We start from the raw sequence: 24,004 nt of genomic DNA, 5'->3' as shown, positions 1-24,004 counted from the left end.
GGGCTGTGTCCAGTCTCCGTCAGCTGCATGTCTCTCAGGCCTGGAAGGAGGCCTTCTCAGTGTGAGGGGCTGCACAGTGACTTGGGGTGGAGCAGTGGCACCGGCATGGGCAGTATGGCCCCGATCTTTTTGAGGTCCTCCTCGGTGAACACACAGCCCACATTCTGCAAACAGAGCCGTGTGGCTTCCAGGGGTCCTCGGACGGCCCTGAGCACCCCGGTGCCTTTGCGTTTTAGCACCACAGCTTTCCTGCGGAGGGGCTGCAGGGCAGCGGCAGCTGCGCGAAGCCCACGCTGTCTGCTCCCACAGGGAAGCATTTTGGCTAATGATCCACAAGTGGGGCGATCTGAAGGAAGGAGCTGGACTTCTAGGTCGCCCTGTCTTCCCTGGGCATCACCGCAGTGTGTCGGGGATTGCCACACAGAACTTAAAGACAGTGTCACTCTTCCAAAGATGCCTGGTGAGAGAAGGCTGATGTTCTGCTTTTACATGTGTCTTAAAGTTTCCGTTTCTTTGGGAGGCTGAGACAGGGGGATCACAGTTTCCTGGCTAGCCTCAGCTACCCACTGCAACTTAGAGACCTTGTTTCAAGATAAAAAATAAAATAGGGCTGAGGATGTAGCGTGAAGGTAGGATGTCCCTGGGTTCAATCCTCAGTACCTCACACACAAGACAAGTTTCCATTTTTGATGAAAGATCAATGCCTTTTTAGATAAATTTCTCTTCAACCACCTGATTAGCACGTGGCTGAATTTTTTCAAACAAAGAAATAAAGGTTGTGGTTTTTTCCCCTGTTTTCTTTCTCCTCATATCATAGGAGAAAATTAAAAAGGGTTGTGGCTGAGTGTGCTGGTGCATGACTATAATCCCAGTACTTTAGAGGATGAGGTGGGAGGATTGCAGGTTCAAGGACAGCCTCAGTAACTTAGTGAGACCCTGTTTCAAAATAAAAATTAAAGAGGGCTAGGAGCAGGTGCTCCTGGGTTCAATCCCCAGTATTAAAAAAAAAAAAATCAGGCTCTTGTAGCATTTCCCGTATTGTGATTTACAAAACTGACTTGTAGGACTGAGGGTGTACCTCAGTGGTAGAGTACCTCCCCGTCATATACAAGAGCCTGGGTTTATTCCCCAGCACCCAAAATAAATAAATAAATAAAATGATCTGTACTTGCAACAATGCAAACAATTCTGAATTGTAAGAAGAAAAGAACGATCTTCAAGCCCCCTTCCCATCCCATCACTATAAGGGGACAGTACTGGGTGAGAATGTGTGGACCAATATGCACTTGACCTTTCACTCCCAAAAAGGTCAAAGGGAGAGAGAAGTGGGAGGGACGGAACAGAGAAAGCGAGACTTTGTTCGGCCGCTTCTTCTGCCCCGTCTGAGCTGCCTGGTGTGACATATTTAAGCACGGAGGGGACATTTCCCTGCCCACGAGACTCCCCTGTTGTCTGTTCCCCCCTCCCCTTTTTTGGTATAGGACTGAACTCAGGGGCGTCCTACCTAGGAGCTACACCCCCAGCTCGTTTTTTTTTCTTTTTCTTTTTTTTTCCGAGCTACACCCCCTGCCCTACTTTTTTATTCTTTATTTTGAAACCGGGTCTCACTGAGTTGCAGAGGACCTCACTAGGTAGCTGAGGCTGTCCGCGAACCGCGATCCTCCAGGTCTCAGCCTCCCAAATACTGGGATTACAAGCGTGCGCCACCACGCCCGGCCACCCCCATCTCTTTTTATTTTGAAACAGAGTCTCCCTAAACTGCCGAGGCTGGCACGACGCCTGGCTACGATGCTTCTTTCTTAAGTCACAGCAGTGTGCAAAACCTATTCACATGAGGTCAGTACAATGCTACACTTTGGAGAGAAGCTGTGAGGTCTGACTAGATCTGGATATTTAGAAGAGAATGGACAGCTTATGTCTCGGCTGAAAGTTTTTTCTTCACTTGCCCGATCATCACATGCTCTGGCCGAGCTTTACGATAGTGTCTGTGGCCAGGGTGAATGGTGGCTCTTCACAGCCAGACTGCTTACATGGGAGTGGTGGTAGGGAAAGGGGAGACACTGACGGTCAGCCCCTGAAGGACTTACGTGTCTCCTGCACTGATGTTCATGATTTTCTGCAGGCCCCCGGTGTTCAGAAGATCCCGTGCATTCTGGTAACTGTTCTGGATTACATTGTTCAATGTGTAACAGGCAGAGGCTGTAGTTTCCATGAGAAGGTCATTACTTGGGACTGTGTCAGGAATTATGGAAACCAAATCAGGTAGAGTTTCTTTGGCTACAAGATGAAAGAAAAGAACACTTAATAAAGAAGATCTACCTTTATTTTCTTGCTACCCTCCTTTTTTTTTTTTTTTTTTTTTTTGGCTAGGAATTGAACCTAGGGGCTTTCTACTTCTGAGCTACACCTCCAGCCCTATTTTATTTTTATTTTGAAATAAGGTCTCACTAAGTAGCTGAGGCTATCCTCGAACCTGTGATCCTCCTGTCTCAGCCTCCCAGTACAGGGGTTACAGGCATGTACCACCATGCCCAGCTAAATTTTTCTTAGTCTAAGATCCCACTACATTTTGGGTGAAGAACTTTAAAAAAAAAAAAAAAAAGACCACACACAGTTGGTCAACAATACATGGAAGACTGATCTTACTCAGATCTCTAATCTTCAGATCTGAGTAAGCGTTTTCAAGGGGCTGCTTTGGGCTCAGCATGTTGGAAATTTATTGACAAAGCAATCTGACAGAAATGTCAAAAAATTTAAAATTTCATATTCTTTAATTCAGTAATTCCATTTCTGGCAATACACCTTAAAGATATTACCTTAAAAATTAGAAAAAGCAGGCTGGGTGCAGCAGCCCATCCCTGTAACCCCGGCACTTGAGGGGCTGAGACAGGAGGACCATAGGTTCAAAGCCAGACTCAGCCCCTGAGCAAAAGTCTTGTTTCAAAATAAAAAATAAAAAGGCAGAAGTACAAGTGTAGCTCAGAGGTAGAAGGTCCCTGGGTTCCATCCGCATCACCACAAAAATATTAAGCAATTTTATCGTTCTTCCATCTGCGTTCCTGTGGCACTTTGAACCCACTTCCTTCTCCCTGATGCTGGACTGTAACTAGTATGTGCCTGTCTGATTTCAATTGGAGGACAGGTCCCTTGAATACAGTTACCTTACTTCTGTGTTTCCAGCACTGGTCACTCTTCTGATGGACAGGTGCTCAGTAAAAGGCACAGAAGGATGCGCGCCTTGGCCACCTGGACCTGATGGCAGGCAAGACAGACACACCTTCTGCTGAAAGGCCTCGCACTCCTCTTGAGTGCTTGTGAAGCCGCGTGGCACGGTGTTCAGAGCACAGGCTTCTTTAGAGTCCTGCACTGCTACTCGATGGCTCTGAGCCTGGATAAGCTACGTATCCTCTCTGCGGCACCCCCAGCTTGTAATCCTCTGTAATAACAGTACCTATTGCACTGGTTGTTTTCAGGAAATTCATGAGTTAATGCAGGTTAATTGTGCCTGGCATACAGTAGGCTCTCAACAGATACTTATTAGCAGAAAGCTTCCTGCTCACAATAGGTTAAGCCATAGAACCCAGGGCCTTGGGAGCAGGAGCCGGGCTGTCACTGAGTTCAGGTGGAGGTGAGTCTGAGACAACTGCGCCACAGAGGATGCCCGACCACTGTCTCGGCAGAGGTGGTGAGAGCTCAGCTGCCCCCGAGAACAGTGCCCGGGAGCAGCCCTGCTAGCCCCCCTGCCTCGCAGTGTCCACCTCTTCAGACACCGTTAAGGTCAAAACCCAGTCACAGCCCAGGGGAAGCGGCAATTAAGTAAGTCAGAAGCCCTGTGTGGTGGCGCATGGCTGTAACCCCGGTACTTGGGAGGCTGAAATAGAAGGATCACAGGTTTGAGGCTAGCCTCAGCAACTTACTGAGACCCTATTTCAAAATAAAAAGGACTAGGGGTGTAGCTTGAAGGTAGAATGCCCCAGGGTTCCATTCCCAGTATCAGAAAAGAAGAGGAAGGAGGAGGAGGAGGAGGAGGAGGAGGAATAAGAGGAGGAGGAGGAGGAGGAGGAGGAGGAGGAGGAGGAGAAATTAGTCTAACATTTTCTATCATGTTTATTTTTCTTAGAAAAGTACAACTGTTTATATAATCAAATTAGATACCACAATATTATATGAGAGGGTATGTGTTTATCTCCTTATCTATACTTCTTTTTCCCCTCTGGAAAAAATATGCATCTTGAAAGAGAAAGGATGAACTTGGCGTGGCGGCACATGCCTGTAATCCCAGTACTTGAGAAGCTGAAACAGAAGGACTGCAGGTTCGAGGCCAGTCTCAGCAATTTAGTGAGACCTGGTTTCCAGGCTCTCTGATAGATACTGACACACATCTCTCCATATATCTTCATATCTATCTATCTGGACTTTGGGCCTGAATAAGGTCTTCCCAGGTCCACACACAGCCTTTATCTGATCGCTGAGAATCACTGTGAGGCTGTGATTATTCGTCTCTAGGTGCGGAGCAGCTGTGGTTGGCAGCACTGCGGTATGTAACCAGGTCTCTTCTGTGACATTTGCTATTCTCACGGTGCCTGTCTTCAGGTTTTTGTTTATTTCTTTGTTTTCAGGCTTTTAAAAAATATGCTTCGATTTTTCCCCCTGTAAATCTAGGTAAACTGTGATGATGTCATCCTAGGTCCGCATATGAAGTTACCTGCCATAGAAACCTCTCAGGCACAGCACAGAGCAGGATTCAGTCTGATTCTCATTCCTGGCTATGAAAGATGGGTCTTATTACTTAAATTATACATTTTAATCTGGGCATGGTTACACATGCCTGCCTGTAATCCCAGCACTTGGGAGGCTCCGACAGGAGGATTGCAAATTTCAGGCCAGCCTCAGCAACTTAGACTCTCACCAACTTAGTGAAAGTCTGTTTCAAAATAAAAAAAAATAAAAAGGGCTAGGGGTGTAGCTCAGAAGTAGAAAAATATATTGCATTTTATGTAAAATTGATTTGGAATTTTAAAACTGCATTTATCTTTCTAAACCCTCTTTTCTGTTGCCTTTAGAGGGAAGGTTAGCAGTGGGGGGCCTTACATAAACCACGGGGTTACTAGACAGCAGTTAGGGGACCACAGAAGCTGGGATGGGCAGCAGTTCTGTCCTGAAGGCACATGAATAATGAGACTGTGGTAATTTACCTTGGCAATGCTTTAAAGATGCAGGCCATGTTTCATGTGGGCAAAGAAAAAAAAAAGCTAAAGGATTACGCACCTCTATTGAGGTGTAGCGCCAAAGCCCACAAAGGACAGTGAAGAGAACACGGGCATAATTTGTAGAGTGCCCACGGCAAGGGTTCTTTTAGATCCACTGGAAAATTTCCAAGCTCTCCGTATGTTCATGATGGGCATGAACCATCGTGTGGACCCCCCCGTCCACGTGCTGCTGTCTCTGAAATGGCACGAGTAAACCCGAGGCACAAACGTCGACATCCCTGGTGCTGTGCATGTGCGGGGATTTCAAAGTGAGTCCATTAAAAGAAATGAACAGGCCGGGCGTGGCGGCGCACCTGCTAATCCCCGCGCTCGGGAGGCGGAGACAGGAGGACCGCGCAGGTTCGAAGCCAGTCGCGCTGGCTTGAGACACCCTGTCTCCAAATAAAAATATAAAAAATAGGTGTCTGGGAGTGTAGCCCGGAGGTAGAAAGGCTTCCAGGAACCCCAGTACCACCAAAAAAAAAAAAAAAAAAAGAACAAAAACTTGCTTATAATTTTAGTGGAATTTTGTGAAAAACGTAATGTAGGTTGTTACAAATGATCATATTACTGAGTTAGGACACAGGCTGACTTTTAGCATTATCTTCTTATTATCTCATGTGTTTGTTTTTTTCTTGATTCAACAAACATTTATTAGACACTTCTTAGCATAAGCAAATGAGTGAAAAATCACGTTATCTGATAACATACCATAGTTATCGTTTTTGTCTTAAGTACCATCTCAACACAAAACAAAATATGCATCACTGTATTTAGACTAAAAACTGTCTATGCCAAATCTGCTATTTTGACTTTTGTGATTACCTTCTCTCTCTCTCTCTCTCTCTCTCTCTCTCTCTCTCTCTCTCTCTTTCTTTCTTTTTTTCTTGTACCGAGACTGAACCTACCTTGGTGATACACCCCCAGCCCTTTTTATTTTTTTTTTTAAAAACCTGGATCTCACTGAATTACGGAGGCTGGCCTCAAACCTACAATCTTCCTGTCTCCGCCTCGCAAGTACCAGGATCACAGGCACGCACTACCACGTCTGGCTTGTCCTTTCTTTTTCAAGTTGAACGCACCGCCAGGCTTCTAAAGTACAAAAGCTGCTGCATGTTTTCTTAATATTCTGGAACAGCAGTGCTTAAGCTGAGGTTATCCCATGAACAGCACCCTGAACCACAGCTATGTGGGTGAAAACTATCAAACATTTTACTTATTTTGTTAACCATTAGTACAGTCTAACATTTCTGTATATATTATTTATTTATCTTGGTACTGGAGATTGAACCCAGTGGCATTCTACCTTTGGGCTTCACTTCCAGTTCCATTTTCTTATTTTTGGAAAGAGTCTCAAAAGTGGTTGACAGCTCACTAAGTTGCTAAGGTCATACGGGCGACCCTCCTGTCTCGGCCTCCCAAGTGCTAGGATCACAAGCGCCTGGCCGTAATTTATCACCTTCTGCTCTTTTATCTTTCTACTCTGTCACTGCAAAAAGAATATTGTAGACATCTGTATTCCCAATTGTACATATCACCTGCAGACACTTTTCTGGACTCACCGATTTCATTCTGCAGGGAAAGATTTCTCGACAGGTTCCTGAGGAGGGAGACGGCCGTCTTTTTCACGCTCGGATCCCCGGTGTGCAGCATCTTGCGGGCGTGCTGAAGGCCGTTTTCCTTCTGGACGACCGTCTGAGCCACCGAGGTCGGCATCTGTGTTGCGAGACACGTCCCTGAGTGCTGTCAGTTTAGATGTCAAGGTAATATCTTTTCTAGGTTAGTAGAGGTTTAGGAAGATGGTGTTAAAAACTAGGACTGTGATGAAACCAGGCTAGAGAGATTTTCTTAAATTCCTAATAGGTTTTCAATGTGATTGCTGGATTAAACAACTTAAATATTTTTAAATGCAATGTTGGATTTAGTTAGCTATTATGCTCTGCATCTGTGTGTCTGTTTGCTTGCTTTGTTTTGTTTTGTGGTACTATGACTGGACCCAGCACCATTCTACCTCTGAGCGATACACGCAGCCTGATTTTATTTTTATTATTTATTTATTTATTTATTTATTATTTATTTATTGTGGTAGTGGGGGTAGAACCCAGGGGCTTTCTACCTCCGGGCTACACTCCCAGACCTATTTTACACTTTATTTGGAAACAGGATCTCACCAAGTTGCCGAGAGCCTCACTAAGTAGCTGAGGCTGGCTTCGAACCTGTGCGATCCTCCTGTCTCAGACTCCCGAGCGCGGGGATTACAAGTGTGCGCCACCACACCCGACTCTGATTTTATTTTTAAAATTTATTTATTTTTTTGGCAGGGGGATGCTGGAGATAGAATCCAGAGGCATTCTACCTCTAAGATATACCCCAGCCCCGTTTTTTAAGTTTTTATTTGGAAACAGGGTCTCCCTAAGTTGCTGAGAGCCTCACTCGGTTGCTGAGGTCAGTCTGGAACCTGCAGTCCTCCCATCTCTGCCTCCCAAGCTCTGGGACTGCAGGCGTGAGCCACTGTGCCCGGTTACAGTTTTTACTTTGAAAGTTACTATGCATTAGCCTCAAACCTGTGACCTCCTGTCTCCATCTTCCAAGCCGCATCTCTTTATAAAAAGTAGGCCTGTCTTTTCCTTCTCTTGTATTGTATTGCCCTTCTAGGTTTTAAAGTCAAGGTGACTATGACATCATGCAGTTTGTTGGATCGTGTTTTTTCCATCTTCTTGAACTCCGTGTAACTGAGGCATTAGCTCATCTTGGTGGATTTGGTAGAACGTAGCCCTAGAGCTGTCACCCTGCTCACCTCCGGGGTGACACAGACTCCTGTTCACACAGAGGGCCTCCTGAGCTGAGGAGACATTTTAAAGGGAAACGTCTTTGATTACTACTTCAATTTATTTACTGGTTGGTGGCTTGGTTGTGTTTTCTTTGTCAAGTTTTGGCATTTTATATCTTTTAAAAAAAACTTCTTCATTTATAAATAAAACTCAGTCTTGTCTTTTCTTTTGTGGTACTGGGGATTGAACTCAGGGGCATCCTACCTTCAAGTTATACCTCCAGCCCTATTTATTTATTTATTTATTTATTTATTTATTTATATTTATTTTTGTTTTGAAACAGGGTCGCTGGGCACTCCTGTAATCCCAGTACCTGGGAGGCTGAGAAAGGAGGATCGCAGGTTTGAGGACAGTCTTAGCAACTTAGTAAGGCTCTCATCAACTCAGTGAGACCCCTGTTTTCAAAGAAAAAAATAATTTTAAAAGAATAACAGGACTGGAGTTGTAGCCTGGAGGCAAAATGCCCCTGTGTTCCATTCTAGTAAGAGAGAGAGAGAGAGAGAGAGAGAGAGAGAGAGAGAGAGAGAGAGAGAGAGAGAGAAAGAAGAGAAGAGAAGAGAAACAGGGCCTTGCTAGGTTGCTAAGAGTGTCACTACTTGCTGTGGTTGTTCTCAAACCTGCGATCTTCCTGTTTCAGCCTCCAAAGTATTGGAATTACAGGCATGTGTCACCATGCTGGGCTTAGATAGATTTCTTAACATAGGGTCCAGGACAGGCTGCAAGGAGGGGATAGAAGATCCCTAAAACTATTTTTGGATATACAGGCAACATTCCCAGGGAAATGGTCCATAATTGCTATTAGATTCTCCTAAAGAAGTTAATTTGAAATGTTTGTTCACCCAGGCGTGGTGGCACACACTTGTAATCCCCGTGCTTGGGAGGCTGAGACAAGAGGATCGCACAGGTTTGAAGTCAGCCTCAGCAACTTAGTGAGATCCTGTTTCCAAATAAAATATAAAATAGGTCTGGGGGTGTAGCCCAGAGGTAGAAAGCCCCGGGGTTCCATCCCTAGTATCACACACACACACAAAAAAATGTTTGCTCTAGTAAAAATGAATTACTGTCTTTTGCTAATTTGCTTAGCTATTTGTTACACTGGTGGCTTTCAGCCATCTAGGGAGAAAGCTATTCATTTTGTACACTCCTGGACACTGGGCCGGGGCTAGGCTGAGATTCCTCTCTTCCCTGCTGTGTGTCTTGACAGCTGCCTTCCCCCACAGGCACAGGCCTCCCTCCCGTCACTGTGGCATTCTCCCCGGAGGCTCTGGAGCTGGCTCACAGCCCTCTCCACCTCCTGTCCAGGTAGATGGCCAAATTGATCACCGCACAGTCCCCAGAGTTCCCGCAGACACGGCCATGCATCTCCTGCAGGCATCGGTCACTCGGTCTCATGGTCACATGGAACCTGCGTCCACCAGATACAGCGCTGAGCAGGACTGGGCAGCGCCAGGCCCCAGCACGTCTCCCTGTCATCCGTGCACACGTGCTCCCCGCTGCCCACACCGGGAGCTTCAGTCATGGGCTGAGGGTGTAGACCGGTGGCAGAGTGCTCGGTTAGCAGGAGAGCCCTGCATTCCAGCCCCAGCGTCACTGAGGAGCGGGCCTCCAGTGCCTTCATGGGAAACTGCCCCCCACATAGCTGGAGCCATCAATCCTCTCCTGTCTCAGCCCACCCCCCACCATCTTTTTTTGTGGTACTGGGGATTGAAACCAGGGGCATTCTACCTCTGAGCTACACCCTCAGCCTCATATTCTTTATTTTGAAGCAGGATCTCACTATGTTGCTGAAAGCCCTGCTAAGTTTCTGAGGCTGGCCTCGAGCTTGTGATCCTTCTGTCTCAGCCTCCCGAGGACCGGGATTACAGATGTGCACCCCCATGGCCGGCTGTCTTAACTCCATATTTGTACTGCGGTATGTGAACCATCCCATAGTATGACCTTTCCAACAATCTTAACAATCTTGTCATCCGAGTTTATTTTTCACCCAGCCCCTCAAATTGCAATGTGGGTTTTCTGTAGCTTTCTGTCTTCCGTATCCTGGCCTGGTCACCAAACACGGTGGCAGACACACTGTGTGCCTCCACAGTGGTACTTCTGCCAAGTCTTGGCCTCCAATCTCCATCTGAAACTAAATGTTACCAGTCAGCTTGCTATTTTTTTTTTTTTTTTTTTAGTACTGGAGGTTGAACGTGGAGGCATTCCCAGCCCTATTTTATTTGTGTATTTTATTTTTATTTAATATTTTTGTGGCACCGGGGGATGGAACCCAGAAACTTTCTACCTCTGGGCTATACTCCCAGACCTATTTTATATTTATTTGGAAACAGGGTCTCATTAAGTTGCCAAGAGCCTAAGTAGCTGAGGCTGGTTTTGAACCTGTGAGATCCTCCTGTCTCATCCTCCCAAGTACTGGGATAACAAGCGTACACTACCATGCCCGGCTGTTTATTTTATTTTGAAAGAGCGTCTCACTACGTTACTAAAGCTGGCCTCCAATCTGCAATCCTCCTGCCTCAGCCTCCCAAGGACTGGGATTATAGATGTGCTCCACGTGCCTGGCTAGTCTGGCATTCTTGAGAACTGTCTTGACTGAAGCGAGGAAACCCACTTGCTCACATCTCACTGTTTTGTGTATGGACCTAATATAGGTATGTCGATAGCCCTTATTTTAAGAAGTAGAAAACAAGCATGATACTCACAGGGCCGCTTCCTGCCGTGAGATTCTGGAGAGCCCCTAATGATGCTTCCTGGGTGTAGTTTCGGACACTCTTGGCGATCAGGGACAAGTACATCCTGATCACAATGGAGTGCCACAGCCACTCCACGCCCTTGGGGTTGCTCTTTTCCTCTGGCATCGGCACATCCTGGTATTGCTAAACACACCCAGGAGGGAACCCAGAATGAGTGCTCTTGGAGTGACACCTGCAATTCACACCCAAACCAACACACTGGAAGTACTGTCTAAACCACCGCACTCTTACAGCAAAAGGCCCCGGAACAGAAATCAAAAAGCAAATATGTCTCGTTTTCAGTTACTTTTTATTCACAATCATTATGTCTTTCTAATAATACCCCATATTTCTTTCTAATAATAATAATAATCACATTTCACAGCAAGAGTAAATTTAGAGAATTAAGCATAGGCTGTTTGAGAATAGTTTCCAGGTTGCTTTTTGAGCTAAAAGCTGAGTTAGTCAAAATGGCTCTGAATCCGGGCGTGGTGACGCACACTTGTAATCCCCGCGCCTGGGAGGCAGAGACAGGAGTATCACACGGGTTTGAAGCCAGCCTCAGCTACTTAGTGAGGCTCTCAGCAACTCAGTGAGACCCTGTTTCCAAATAAAATATAAAATGGGTCTGGGAGTATAGCCCTGTGGTAGAAAGCCCCTGGGTTCCACTCCAGTACCACCAAAAAAAAAAAAAAAAAAAAAAAATGGCTCTGAACATATGAAAACTAGGCCTGTTCCCTCAGAGCCCTGAGGAGCCCTCAGGAACGCAGGGTTCTCTGGGCGGCTTCCCCACACTCAGGTACCAGGGGGGAAGGGTGCGTTTTGTAGTGCTCGTGTCAGCAAGGGGTAAGTACGTCTTCTTTCCTAGGAGGTTTGCTTTTAGTGTGTCTGAAGTTTATTTTTAAAAATGCCCAAAGCCAAATGTCAGGGCTGTCTTAACGTTTAAACGATGCATACACTTCTGCCACATGGCATGGAGGTGAGCCCCAACCTTGAGGATGTCCACCTGTGGGGGTTAAGGGCTGAGACTGCACATCCGAAGCCGGACTGCGGGCGTGGAACTCTACCCGCCACTCAGCTGCTGAATGAATCCTGACAATTTCATTAACTTTTCTCTACCTTTGTTTCCTCACTGGTGAACGATGGCATTGATAACATATACCCCATAAGGTTGCTATAAGGAGTTAGAAGAACTTAAAATAGTACTTGACATGTACTAAGGACTCAGAAACACACACACACACACACACACACTCACACTCACTCACCCACTCACTCACACACTCACACACACTCCCACGTACACACTCACACACACTCACACACACTCACACACACTCACACACACACTCACTCACACAATCACACACACACACACACACACACACACACACACACACTCACTCTCTTTTCTTTCTCTGTCTCCCTGTCTGTCTCTCAAAAACCTCCCAACATACCTCTTTTACTTTCCTGCTTCGACTGCCAAAGCAACCAATACTTTTGTTGTTGTCAGTCTGCATATTCCGGTTTTGAACGTAGATACTCTGGGAATACTTCTCCGGGAGCTCTGCCTCCAGCTGGTAGGAAAGGTTGTGAAGAATGCACACACAGTTCTCTGTGGCCTGAGGAGACAGGGCGTAAGTCCTGGTCACAAACACGCTGGTGTCACTGGGCTGACTAGACGCGTTTCAGGGTTTGGACGGTGGGCACCTGGGGTGAGTGGAATTACAGCATGGCGGGGAAGGCTAAGGTAAGATCAGGAATGGTCGTGGCTACGCTGCTAAGAAGTAGAGGCTGCATTTCTTAAACAATGGGGAGGTTTCCTTGTTTACTTTTTACTTTCTTTGCAGTGCTGGGGGTTGAACCCATGGCCTTTGGAGGCTAGGTGAATGTTCTACCACGGAAATACACCCCCAGCCCTCTAGTTTACTTTTCAAAGAGTATGTACAGAATGGCTTTTATATTTATATGCACTTAGTCAGCGGAGTTGGAGAATAGGGAGCAATAAAAAACCAGAATAAAAGACACACAAACTGAAACAGTAATGGTAGTACAGGAGAAGAGAGGATTAACTAAACAATTTAGAGGTAGAAGGTATATGATTTGCCACCCAGTGGCTTTGCAATGTGGGGAAGCTGAGGCAGCCAAGATTATTCAGAGACTTCTATCTTCTGATGGTGGGTGGTGATAATTTTACTTTTTGGTATTAGGGATCAAGCCTTGGGGCTATACCCCTAGTCCCTTTTTTTTGGGGGGGGGTGGTACTAGGGGCTTTCTACCTCTGGGCTACGCTCTCAGACCTGTTTTATATTTTATCAGGAAACAGGGTCTCTTAAGCCAACTGAAGCTGGCTTCGACCTGTGGGACCCTCCTGTCTCAGCCTCCCAAGCGTGGGGATTACAACCATGGGCCACCACACCCGGCTATCCCTAGTCCTTTTTATTTTGAAAAAAGGTCTCACTAAGCTTAACAGGCTGGCCTTGAACTTCCAATCTTCCTGTCTAGCCTCCCAAATACAGGGATTACAGACATGCGCCCTGTGTCTGGCTGGATGGTGATATTTATTATACACAGGAGGATCAAGATTGGGGACAAGAAGCCGGGCGCGGTGGCGCACGCTTGTAATCCCAGCATTCGGGAGGCTGAGACCGGAGGATCGCGGTTCCTGGACAGCCTCGGCTACTTAGTGAGGCCCTCTGCAACTTAGTAAGGCACTGTTTCAAAATAAAGAATTAAAAATAGGGCAGGGGGTGTAAACTTGGAGGTCAAATGCTCCTGGGTTCCATTCCCAGACCTGGAAAAAAAAAGTTTGGGAACAAGGGAAGAGATGATTTCAAGTTACTCCTGAACATGTAGCACTTGGGCTCCCTTTCGATGTCCACACAGTTGCTAAACAGATAGTTGGAAATTTGGGTACGTAAAAAAAAAAAAAAGGGGAGATAGTTTAATATTTCTAAGCATGCCAGGAAAGTTTTAGGTTCAGCACACAAGTCAGTGAGTAAATCTAATCCCAAGCAGCTGGTCTAAGGACACTCTGAGGCCCGTCAGTCTGTGGGCTGAGCAGCTGGACTTGCCTTGTCGTCTGGCTGGTAGTCAGCGATGGTTCCTCTGACATAATGGACCAAGGAGTCAATGAGCCCGTCACACCTCCGCATCACCTTCCTCCCGTCAGGGCCGGCTGAGCTCAAGTTTCTGTCAGGAAAATAAATGAATGCTAGGCTCTAGGCTGCGCATCCAACAGGCCTTCGTTTCAAAGCTTTATTGCTGATTCCTCTGGAGTTTGGGGAGGGTAAATCTGCGTGAGAGTGACAGAGCTGTCCTGCCCATCAGCCCGTCAGCCCCAATGGTCATCACATCTGAACGCAACTTCTGAGTATATCCCAAAATCACATAATAAAGCCCATTCTTTTTTTTTGTCTGCTTCCTTGCAAGGTAGAAGCATTATTTAATCTTCACCCTGTTGTTTTTTTTGTTTTTTTCTTTTTCTGGTACTGGGGATTGAACCCAGGGGCATTCTACCTCTTAGCTACTCCTCCAGGCCTGTTTCGTTTTCTGTATTGAAACAGAGTCTTGGTTAAGTTGCTGAAAGCCTTGCCATTGCTGAGGCTGGTCCTCCTGTCTCAGCCTCCCAAGCACTGGGGGTGCGAGGGTGCACAAGCAGCCTGGCTGAGAGGGCAGACCCGAGGCAAATGTTTTGCAACTAAAAGAACAAATGACACATTAGACACGGTGACGCCCTGGACGTCCAAGTCCCAGTTCACTCCCGACATCTACCCCTAAATAACTCAGACCTTCTCTGGGCCTCACTTTCCTCAGGTGTAAAGACAGGATGTTGGATTGCATTATTTTGGTATTAGCTTTTGGAGGTTTCGGTATAAGCTGCTATTGACAAATGTTAAACCAAATGCTCTAAAATGCGATGGCCCTCGAACTAAAATGGCAGAGAGAGAGGTCAGAAAAAAACAGAGTCCCTAGTGTGTTAAGGCAAGGGCATGGCCTATAAATATCTTTGTACTTAGTCTATTTCTAATTTCGTGACGCCACGACACCTTTCTATAAACAGTAACCAAGTCTACAGTGGAGGTTGCTTCCTTATAGAGATGGAGATTATCAAACGCTGCGAGCAGTGCATTGCTGAGCCTGCTGCGGGCGCAGGTCACGTCCATGTTCTGGTATCACTGTCCTACCTTCCGGGGGAGTAGGCTTTTCTTGTTAGTATTAACCATTTAAAAATATTTTCCCCCCAAATGTTAATATCCCTGTCAACAAACATAGTAAAATGTCATCTTCAGGATTTTAGTAAAATATTTGAGAACCCTCTACTTCACTCTGCCAACTTCAACGGATAACAATTACTCCTGTAAAACGTATCAGACTGTTTTCTTTTACTGGTGGGTAGAATATCCAAAATATATTTAAGATATCCTTTTCATTTTAACATTTCAATGTCATTCGGAAAATCAAACAGAACATTTTTGGGTAGCTTGCTCTTTTTTTCTTCCTTCCTTCCTTTCTTCCTTCCTTTTCTTTTTTTCTTTCTTTCTCTCATTCTCTCTTTCTTTCTATTTATTGTTTTGTGTGTATGTACTAAGGATTGAACTCAGGGGCATTCTACCTCTGAACTGTGCTCCCAGCCCTCTTTATTTTTTGTTTTCAAACAGGGTCTCACAAGTTGCTGAGGGCCTCACTAAGTGCTGAGGTTAGACTCAAACCTGTGGTCCTCCTGTCTTAGCCTCTCAAGTACTTGAATTACAGGCATGCACCACCACACCTAAGTCTTTTCTTCTTATTATTATTACCTTTAAAATAACATAACTAGTCAGGCATGGCAAGCATATGCTTGTGATCCCCGTGCTTGGGAGGCTGAGACAGGAGGATCGCAGATTCACAGCCAGTCTCAGCTACTTAGTGAGGCCCTCCACAATTGAGTGAGACCTTGTTGCAAAATAAACAATAGAAAATAGGACTAGAGGTATAGTTCAGAGGCAGCATGCCCCTAGGTTCAATCCCCAGTACTGCAAATAAATACACCCCGCCCCACCCCCACACATTTGGATGCATTAATTGATTCAGAAAGCCTTTCTGACCCCCAATACTGCTTACAAAGAAACAAATGTGTCTAGTATTATATCATGGACTAAAAGAAATGGGGAGTATAGAGTAGATTACAGCCCCATAGAGATCCATCTAGAGGTTGAACTCTATAAAGCCAACAATACTTGGCTGCTTTTAACCCACAAAAATGGCAATTTCATCGCCGGGCGGGCGTGGTGGCGCATGCTTGCAATCTCCACGCTTGGGAGGCGGAGACAGGAGGATCCTGCTGGCTTAAGAGACCCTGTTTCCAAATAAAAATATAAAATAGGTCTGGGAGTGTAGCCCAGAGTTAGAAGGGCTTCCAGGAATCCCAGTATCATAAAAAAAGATAATTTCATGATTCAACATAATAGCTGAGGAGCTAAAATAGTTCTTGAATTGATACAATATTTTTTTTTTTTTTTGCAGTACTGGGGATGGAAGCCAGGGGCATTCTACCTCCGAGCTACCCCCCCAGCCCTAGTTTTTATTCTCTATTTTTGAAACAGGGTGTCACTGAGTTGCAAAGGGCCTAAGTAGTGGAGACTATTGAAGAACTCTGATCCTCTTGTCTCTTTTAACAAAACCCCTTCTGTGACTTTGGTTCTCAATTTGTTCTTCAAATTAAAGATTTACTTCCTTATTTAATTTTATGTACATGAAGAAATTTGACATATTATCAATTAAAAAGGACAATGAACTCATTAACGGGAAATAAAACAATATTGTAGCTTTTTGTTAAGATCACTCTGAGCTCTTTAAGACTCACAGAATCTTAAGAAACTAGACCACAATTAAAAAAGCATATTTTTCTACTTTCCCAATTTTGCACATGAAAAAACAAAAGTCCAAAGAGTTTAAGTTACTTTTTCCCAGTGACAGCAAATTAGTGGTAAAGTCAGGATTGGGCTCAGGGTGCCCAGGATAGAGCACCCATCCAGTGCCATGTGTCCCCAGCCACAGGGCAATGCTATCATGGGTTTAGTTTCTCTTTGACCTTTTCCACCTCTGACTTGGAGAAACAGCAAAGGTTTAAACTTCACAAATCGAAAGATCAGCTTTGATCACCAGCTAAGCCCACTCCATACCCTGCAGCTGGACAACTTAGTTTTGTTTAACTTTGGGGTGTTTATTTTGGGTTACAATGGTAATTCAATTTGGCAGTACTGCCAGTTCACAAGCACTAGCTGTTGTCTTGTAGTTTGGTATTATCCAGACTCTACTTGCTCAAAACGGGACTTATCAGGGGTTTCTGACAGTTGATACCTTTGCTGACAGAAAGTGCACAGAACCCCACTGCTTTAGTATTTCCTCCTGCCTATCGAAAATAGTTCCCACCTTACTTATCCCGAAGCATAAAAGATAAGGGAAGATTATTTTATACCACTTCACTTATACGTTGAAGCCGGTAGACATAAGCTAACTCGTTATCATACCACCGTAGGAATATCAAATAATTATAAAAATGGGTATATCTATCTTAAAGTATTTTTTTAAGAACTAATACTCAAGTTTGTGAGAATCAGAGAATTAATGAGGCTACACTCTGGCAGAACTGCCTTTTACAGTGTGTCTCCTGAAATCTAAGAAACATTTACTAATCTAAACCCCTATATCTCAGCAAACACAGGAATCAACTCAAGATGGATCAAAGACTTAGAAATTAGACCTGAGACTGTGAAGTTAGTAGAGCATAGGTTCAACACTACAGCATATTGGCACAGGCAGTAACTTTCTCAACAAAACCCCCAAAACTCAGGAAATTAAAGCAAGGATAAACAAGTGGGATAACATCAAACTAAAAAGTTTCTTCTCATCAAAGGAAACTATCAATAACCTAAAGAGGAAGCCGACAGAATGGGAAAGGATCTTTACCAGCCACCATTCTGATAGGGGGCTAATATCCAGAGTATACAAAGAGCTCAAAAGGCTCTACACTAGCAAAACAAACAACCCAATCAAGAAATGGGCAAATGAACTAAATAGACACTTCACAAAAGAAGAGATACAAAGGGCTAATAGATACATGAAAAGATGTTCTTCATCACTGGCCATCAGGGAGATGCAAATCAAAACTACACTGAGATTCCATCTAACCCCAGTCAGAGTGGCAAGCATAAAGAAATCAAACAACAACAAATGCTGGCGAGGATGTGGGGAAAGAGGAACTCTTTTACACTGTTGGTGGGAGTGCAAACTAGTTCAGCCACTATGGAGATCTGTGTGGAGATTCCTAAGAAAGCTGGGAATAGATCCACCATATGATCCAGCTATACCACTCCTAGGTATCTTTCCAAAGGGGTTGAATTCAGAGAAATACAGCAACATATGCATACCTATGTTCATAGCAGCACAATTTGTAATAGCCAAAATATGGAACCAACCCAGATCACCATCAACAGATGAATGGATAGCAAAACTGTGGGAAATACACACAATGGAATTCTATTCAGCCATAAAGAAGAACAAAATTATATCATTTGCAAGAAGATGGAAAGCCCTGGAGAACATTATGTTAAGTGAGATCAGCCAAGCACAGGAGAAGGTACATATGTTTCCTCTAATATGCCCAAACTAGGAAACACAAAGGATACCAATGGGACTCCAGATAATGGAGGGGAAATATCAGCAAAGTTTGAATGGAAAGATAGGAGAGGAGGAAGGCTGATCTTCATTAATGAGGGTCTACATCTGAACATGTGTAAAATTATGAATAAGACATGGTTAACCTAGACAACCATTGGTGGGAGGGGGGAGGGAAAACGGGGGTGGGGGGGAGAGGGCACCAAATATAGTTTAAATGTATACTATTTATGTTCAATAAAAAAATTGTTAAAAAAATAAAGTAGCCCAGAACAAAAAAAAAAAAAAAGAATACATATAATGTAAATCAGTGGTGACCTAATATGAAAAGCGTCTCAAATTATAAAGAAAATACACTGGAGAGTCACCTTATCGAAAAAGAAGAGAATGAGTGGATGTAGCAGCTATTCATCAGAAACTGATGATCAGTTAGGAACAGACTATATTGGAAATGCTTAATCTAATGACTATGGTTTGAATTTGATAAAATTATGGGCTTATTTCCCCTGGTATAATCCACTCTGTGTCAGTGTAAATATATGGGTACCTTTAAGGAAACACAACTACACAGTTATATACTCAAATTAGTTAACTAATTAATTGATTTAGTTGTTGGATTGAACCCAGGAGCATTCTGCCCTTAAATCACATCCCCAGCCCTATTTTTTTCGTTTTTATTATGAAACAGGTTTTCGCTAAATTGCTGAGGCTGGCTGGCCTTGAACCTGAAATCCTCGTGCCTCAGCCTCCTAAGTACTGGAATTACAGGTGTGTACCACCATACTCAGATTTAAACATAGGTCTTGTCTTGGGTGTCTGAGGTAGGAGCCAGGGCCTTAGGAGAGGGGACATGAGGGATTGAACTCTTCACAGGATGCAGGTTTCTGGAATCCTTCACCTCCCCTGGGCTTGACCTGTAGCTAATGTTTGCTATTAGGACAAAATTTTCTGGCAATATGATCTGTAATGGGGATGGAGAAACAGTATTTGAACCTCTGTGTGTCTCTAAAGTAGTTACAGACTTCACGATTCAGGCATCTTATCTGAAAGCAAACCTGTGGCTCCTGACTCTGTCCAAGACCAGTGACCTCACACATCCCTCAGTGTGACAAAGAGAAAGGGAAGAGAAAGCACCCAGACCTTGCCAGTGTGCAGAGGATGGCAGGTCTCCAGCAAGATCAATGGCTGTGTGACAAAGCCTTTCTGTCCTACAGTAAACTAAAGAGTGGGCAGTGTCAAATGGTAAAAACAGCTGCCACTTATGGTGTGGCCCAGACAGAGTAGGAGACTAACAATTGTGACCTGTACATGTCATTAAATTCCCCAAATTAGGGTACCCTAGAATTTCATTCAGAATCCTGATCTGTAATTAGCATTCAACACCAAAATTAACTGCTTCTAACAGGATTTTTACTGGCCCTTCCGTGGAGGGTGTGTGTGTCTGCATGCAGGCGTCGTCTTCATGTCTGGTCTCCCAGCACTGCAGGACGTTTGTTACCACACAATGGCCACGCTTGGTGTCCAGTGTGTGGCCTGGTGGTCTGGGGAAATGAGCTGATATGGAGTATTTACAGTGACAGGCCGTGGCTCTCCAGTTAGTCCAGGAGAAGAGCTGGCAGCAGGAACACAAGATACTTCACCAGCAAACAAAGGAATCTGAAGAGGCGGGGTTTAATTTTTTTAATTAAAAATATTTTGGGGCACCAATAAAAATTATTAAAAATATATTTTTGGGTCTGGCATGGTGGTGCATGCTTGTAATCCCAGCACTGAGGAGGCTGAGACCAGAAGATCTTGGTTTGCGGACAGCCTCGGCTACTTAGCAAGGTCCTTTGCAATTCAGTGAGACTCTGTTTCAAAAATAAAAAGACTAAAAATTAGGGCTGGGGGTGTAGCTTAGAGGTACAATGCCCCTGGGTTTCATCCCCAGTAACACACACACACACACACACACACACACACACACACACACACACGTGTATGACCATGCCAGCTTTTTGTCATTACTTCCTAAATACACAGAATAATAGCTATTTTCATATCATATGGCTGTGTGACAAAGCCTTTTGTATTAGGCATTAATCTATCAGTAAATTAAAATATACAGGAAGATGTGCACAAATTACATACAAATATATGTCATTTTATAATTTGATATAAGGGGCTCAAGCACCCACAGAGATATATTACTAGATATATTACTAGTAATATATATATATATATATATATATATATATATTTTTTTTTTTTACTAGGCATTCTATCTCTGAGCTATACCCCTAGCCTGTTTTTAGTTTTTAATTTTGAAATAGGGTTTCACTTAATTGCTGAGGCTGGCCTCCAACCAGTGATCTTCCTGTCTCTCCTCTCAAGTTCTGGGATTACAGGTTGCATACCACCAATAGTTACTTCTTTCTTTCTTTCTTTCTTTCTTTCTTTCTTTCTTTCTTTCTTTCTTTTCTTCTTCTTCTTCTTCTTCTTCTTCTTCTTCTTCTTCTTCTTCTTCTTCTTCTTCTTCTTCATCTTCTCCTCCTCCTCCTCCTCCTCCTCCTCCTCCTCCTCCTCCTCCTCCTCCTTCTCTTTATCCTTTTCCTTCTTCTCTTTTTTTGGTATGGGGAATAAACCTTGGGCATTCTACCTTCAAGCTATACTTTTTATTTTTTATTTTCTATACTTATTTATTTTTGGTGGTACTGGGGTTCCTGGAAGCCCTTCTACCTCTGGGCTACACTCCCAGACCTATTTTTTTTTTTTTTTTTTGGAAACAGGGTCTCTTAAGCCAGCGCGGTTGGCTTCGAACCTGCGCGATCCTGTCTCCGCCTCCCAAGCTCCGGGATTATAAGCATGCGCCACCACGCCCGGCGCAGTTCTGTACTTTTAATCTTTATTTTGAAATAGAGTCTTGCTAAGTTGCTGCAAAAGTTTCTCTTTGAAATAGGACTATTTCTACTTGCCAAGGATGTGGTTTCTTTACACATCGTTTGCGTGTGCATTCTATACAAGACCTGAGGGCATGGGACCGGATTAAAGTCTAGTCAGCATGCTGAGATAATGACCACCCCAATAGCTTTAAAAAATTGCCAATGCATCCAGTAAGAATTATTTTTAAAAAATCTGTAGATGCAAATTTGTATACATAAAGAACTGCAGTCCCCAAGTAGTCTGAGTCCATTAAGTGCTAGGTCGTCGGGTCAGAGTCTATTCCAAGACTTGAGCAGTCATGGATACGATTCTGGCTGATGGGGAAGCATCCTCCTTCCTCCCAGTTATTTGAGATTTAGGTCTCTGCTTCTGCTTGTCTCTCTACAAACAGTTGGGCCTTGTTTATAACTAAGCAAGCAGGAGGGGCAGCGTGAGGCTACCTACAGTGAAAGGGGTGGCCTCATCTAACCTGAAGTGGAACAAAACCCTAGCAGAAGGGCCTGCCGGCCCTCTGTAGTCAACACTAGTTCCCGAAAGTTCCGCCAGAGTCGACAAACAGAAGCAACCCTGGGAGGCAGAACCAGGCTCTATAATGAACCAAGATATGTCAGCATCTTTTACACATCAAAAAACTAGAAGCCCTTGGTGGAGGAGAAATCCTTTACTGCTGTTTTCCTGCATATTTTTTCTCTCTCTTTTTTTTTTTTTTTTTTTTTGTACTGGGAATTAAACCCAGGGGCATTCTCCCTCCAATTTTTTTCTTTATTTGGAAACAGGGCCTGAGTTGCTGAGGCTGGCCTCCTGCCTCAGCCTCCCAAGTACTGGGGTTATTAGTATGCACCACTACACCTGGCTGCTCTGCCACTCTCCTGCATTTTCTGGTCTTCCAAAAGAATTCTGAATAGAAATTTAGTCAGGATCCTGTGGTTGTTAGGTGACATTCACTTCTCCTTGATCAGACTGTTGCGGGTAGTATGCCAGTTTCCATCTAAAAGCATTTATAAACAGCCAACTGTGATTTCAAAAATACACAGAGGAGTCACTGCAGTTTGGAGAAGCCTTATTGACACCCCGAGGAGATGTCTGATGTACCAGAGGAGGATGAATAAAGATGCTCTGACCTGGGGTAGAATTACATGATGCTCAGATATTTTGCACCTCTGTGACAGGAAAGGATTTCAAACTACAGGATGGTGGAAAAGTCATTAGTTTGTCTGTCTGTCTGTCTGTCTGTCTGTCTGTCTATGTGTATGTGTGTGTGGTACTGGGGATGGAACCCAGATGCATTCTACCTCCAAGATACACCCCCAGCCCAATTTTATTTCTTTTCTGGAAACAGGATCTCACTAGGTTGCTGAGGCGGCTTTGAATCTGCGATCCTCCTGTTTCAGCCTCCCAAGCGCTAGGATTACAAGGGTGGGCCACCATGGCCAGCTGTTATCAGTTGTTTTTAGGTCAGTCTAGTCACTTTTAAAACAATAATAAATTAAAAACAATTTAGAGGTTGGAGGTATAGCACAGGGGCAGCGCCTGTGCTTAGCAGAGCATATGTGCTGAGGATTCACAGCCGTGGGTTTGATCTCCAGCACCAACCCCTCCCTGCTCTAAAGGAGTAATTCTGTTATGATAATAACCTTAAGGATTTTTGTTTTGTCTTGTTTTATTTGTGGCACTGGGGATTGAACCCAGGAACATTTTACCTCTAGCTATACTGCCATCCCTATTTTATTTTTATTTTGAAATAGGGTCCTGCTAGGTTGATGAGAATCTTACCACTTGCTGAAGCTGTCCTCAAACCTGCAACCCTCCTGTCTCAGCCTCCAAAGTACTAATATTACAGGCATGTGCCACCACACCTGGCTAGCCTTAAGTTTTTTTTTTAAAAGATTTTTATCAATAAAGCTCCAAAGTTTGGTGTCCAGATATGAATAAAAATTAAATTTCAGTGTGTGTATGTATATATGTACGAATGTACACTCTGTGTGTGTGTGTGTGTGTGTGTGTTTGAGAACACAAACTCACTAATTCTATTAAAAATCTGCATAAGCTGGGTGTACTGGTGCATGTAATTCCAGTACCGGGGAGGCTGAGACAGGAATGCACATTTGAAGGCAGTCTCAGCAACTTAGCGAGGCTCTCAGCAACTTAGTGAGAACCAGTTTCCACTAAAAAACAAAATACGGCCGTGGGTGTGAACCGGAGCGCCCGGAGGTCAATCTCTAGCATCACCAAGAAAATAAATTACAGAAAGACATCCTTTTTCAGAGTGGACGGCATTGATATTACAAAACTGCTTATAAGTTATGGCTAATTAGGAGCAAGAACGCTAGCGTTGGGCATTGTAGTGCACGCCTGTAATCTCAGTACTTGGGAGGCCAAGACAAGATTGCGGGTTCGAGGACAGCCTCAGCAACTCAACGACACACTGTTTCAGTCAGAAAATAAAAATGCTGAGGGGTGTAGCTTGGGGGTAGAAGCCCCTGGGTTCAACCTCCAGTAACACACACACACACACACACACACACACACAGACACACACACACAGACACACACACAGAGACACACACACACAGACACACACACAGACACACACAGACACACACACAGACACACA

The 24,004-nt window shown here is 44.3% G+C and overlaps 1 protein-coding gene across 2 annotated transcripts in view; it reads right to left on the bottom strand.

Annotated features, from left to right (window-relative positions):
• Nucleotides 1-24,004, bottom strand: part of PKP2 (plakophilin 2) — a gene marked incomplete at both ends in the record, with an annotated part of 88,529 nt that overhangs the window by 2,161 nt on the left and 62,364 nt on the right. Inside the window, 5 exons of one of the 2 annotated variants that reach the window (XM_080705954.1) lie at nt 2,088-2,277; nt 6,812-6,965; nt 10,780-10,953; nt 12,267-12,431; nt 13,884-14,001. In XM_080705954.1, the coding sequence (XP_080562080.1) occupies nt 2,088-2,277; nt 6,812-6,965; nt 10,780-10,953; nt 12,267-12,431; nt 13,884-14,001 (801 nt within the window). The remainder of the gene's footprint in view (nt 1-2,087; nt 2,278-6,811; nt 6,966-10,779; nt 10,954-12,266; nt 12,432-13,883; nt 14,002-24,004) is intronic. The other variant, XM_080705955.1, reaches the window with a different exon arrangement.

This window comes from Muscardinus avellanarius (assembly GCF_963383645.1).
Source record: "Muscardinus avellanarius genome assembly, chromosome: 11".
NCBI lineage: Eukaryota > Metazoa > Chordata > Mammalia > Rodentia > Gliridae > Muscardinus > Muscardinus avellanarius.
This window is presented reverse-complemented; position numbering and strand designations above follow the sequence as displayed.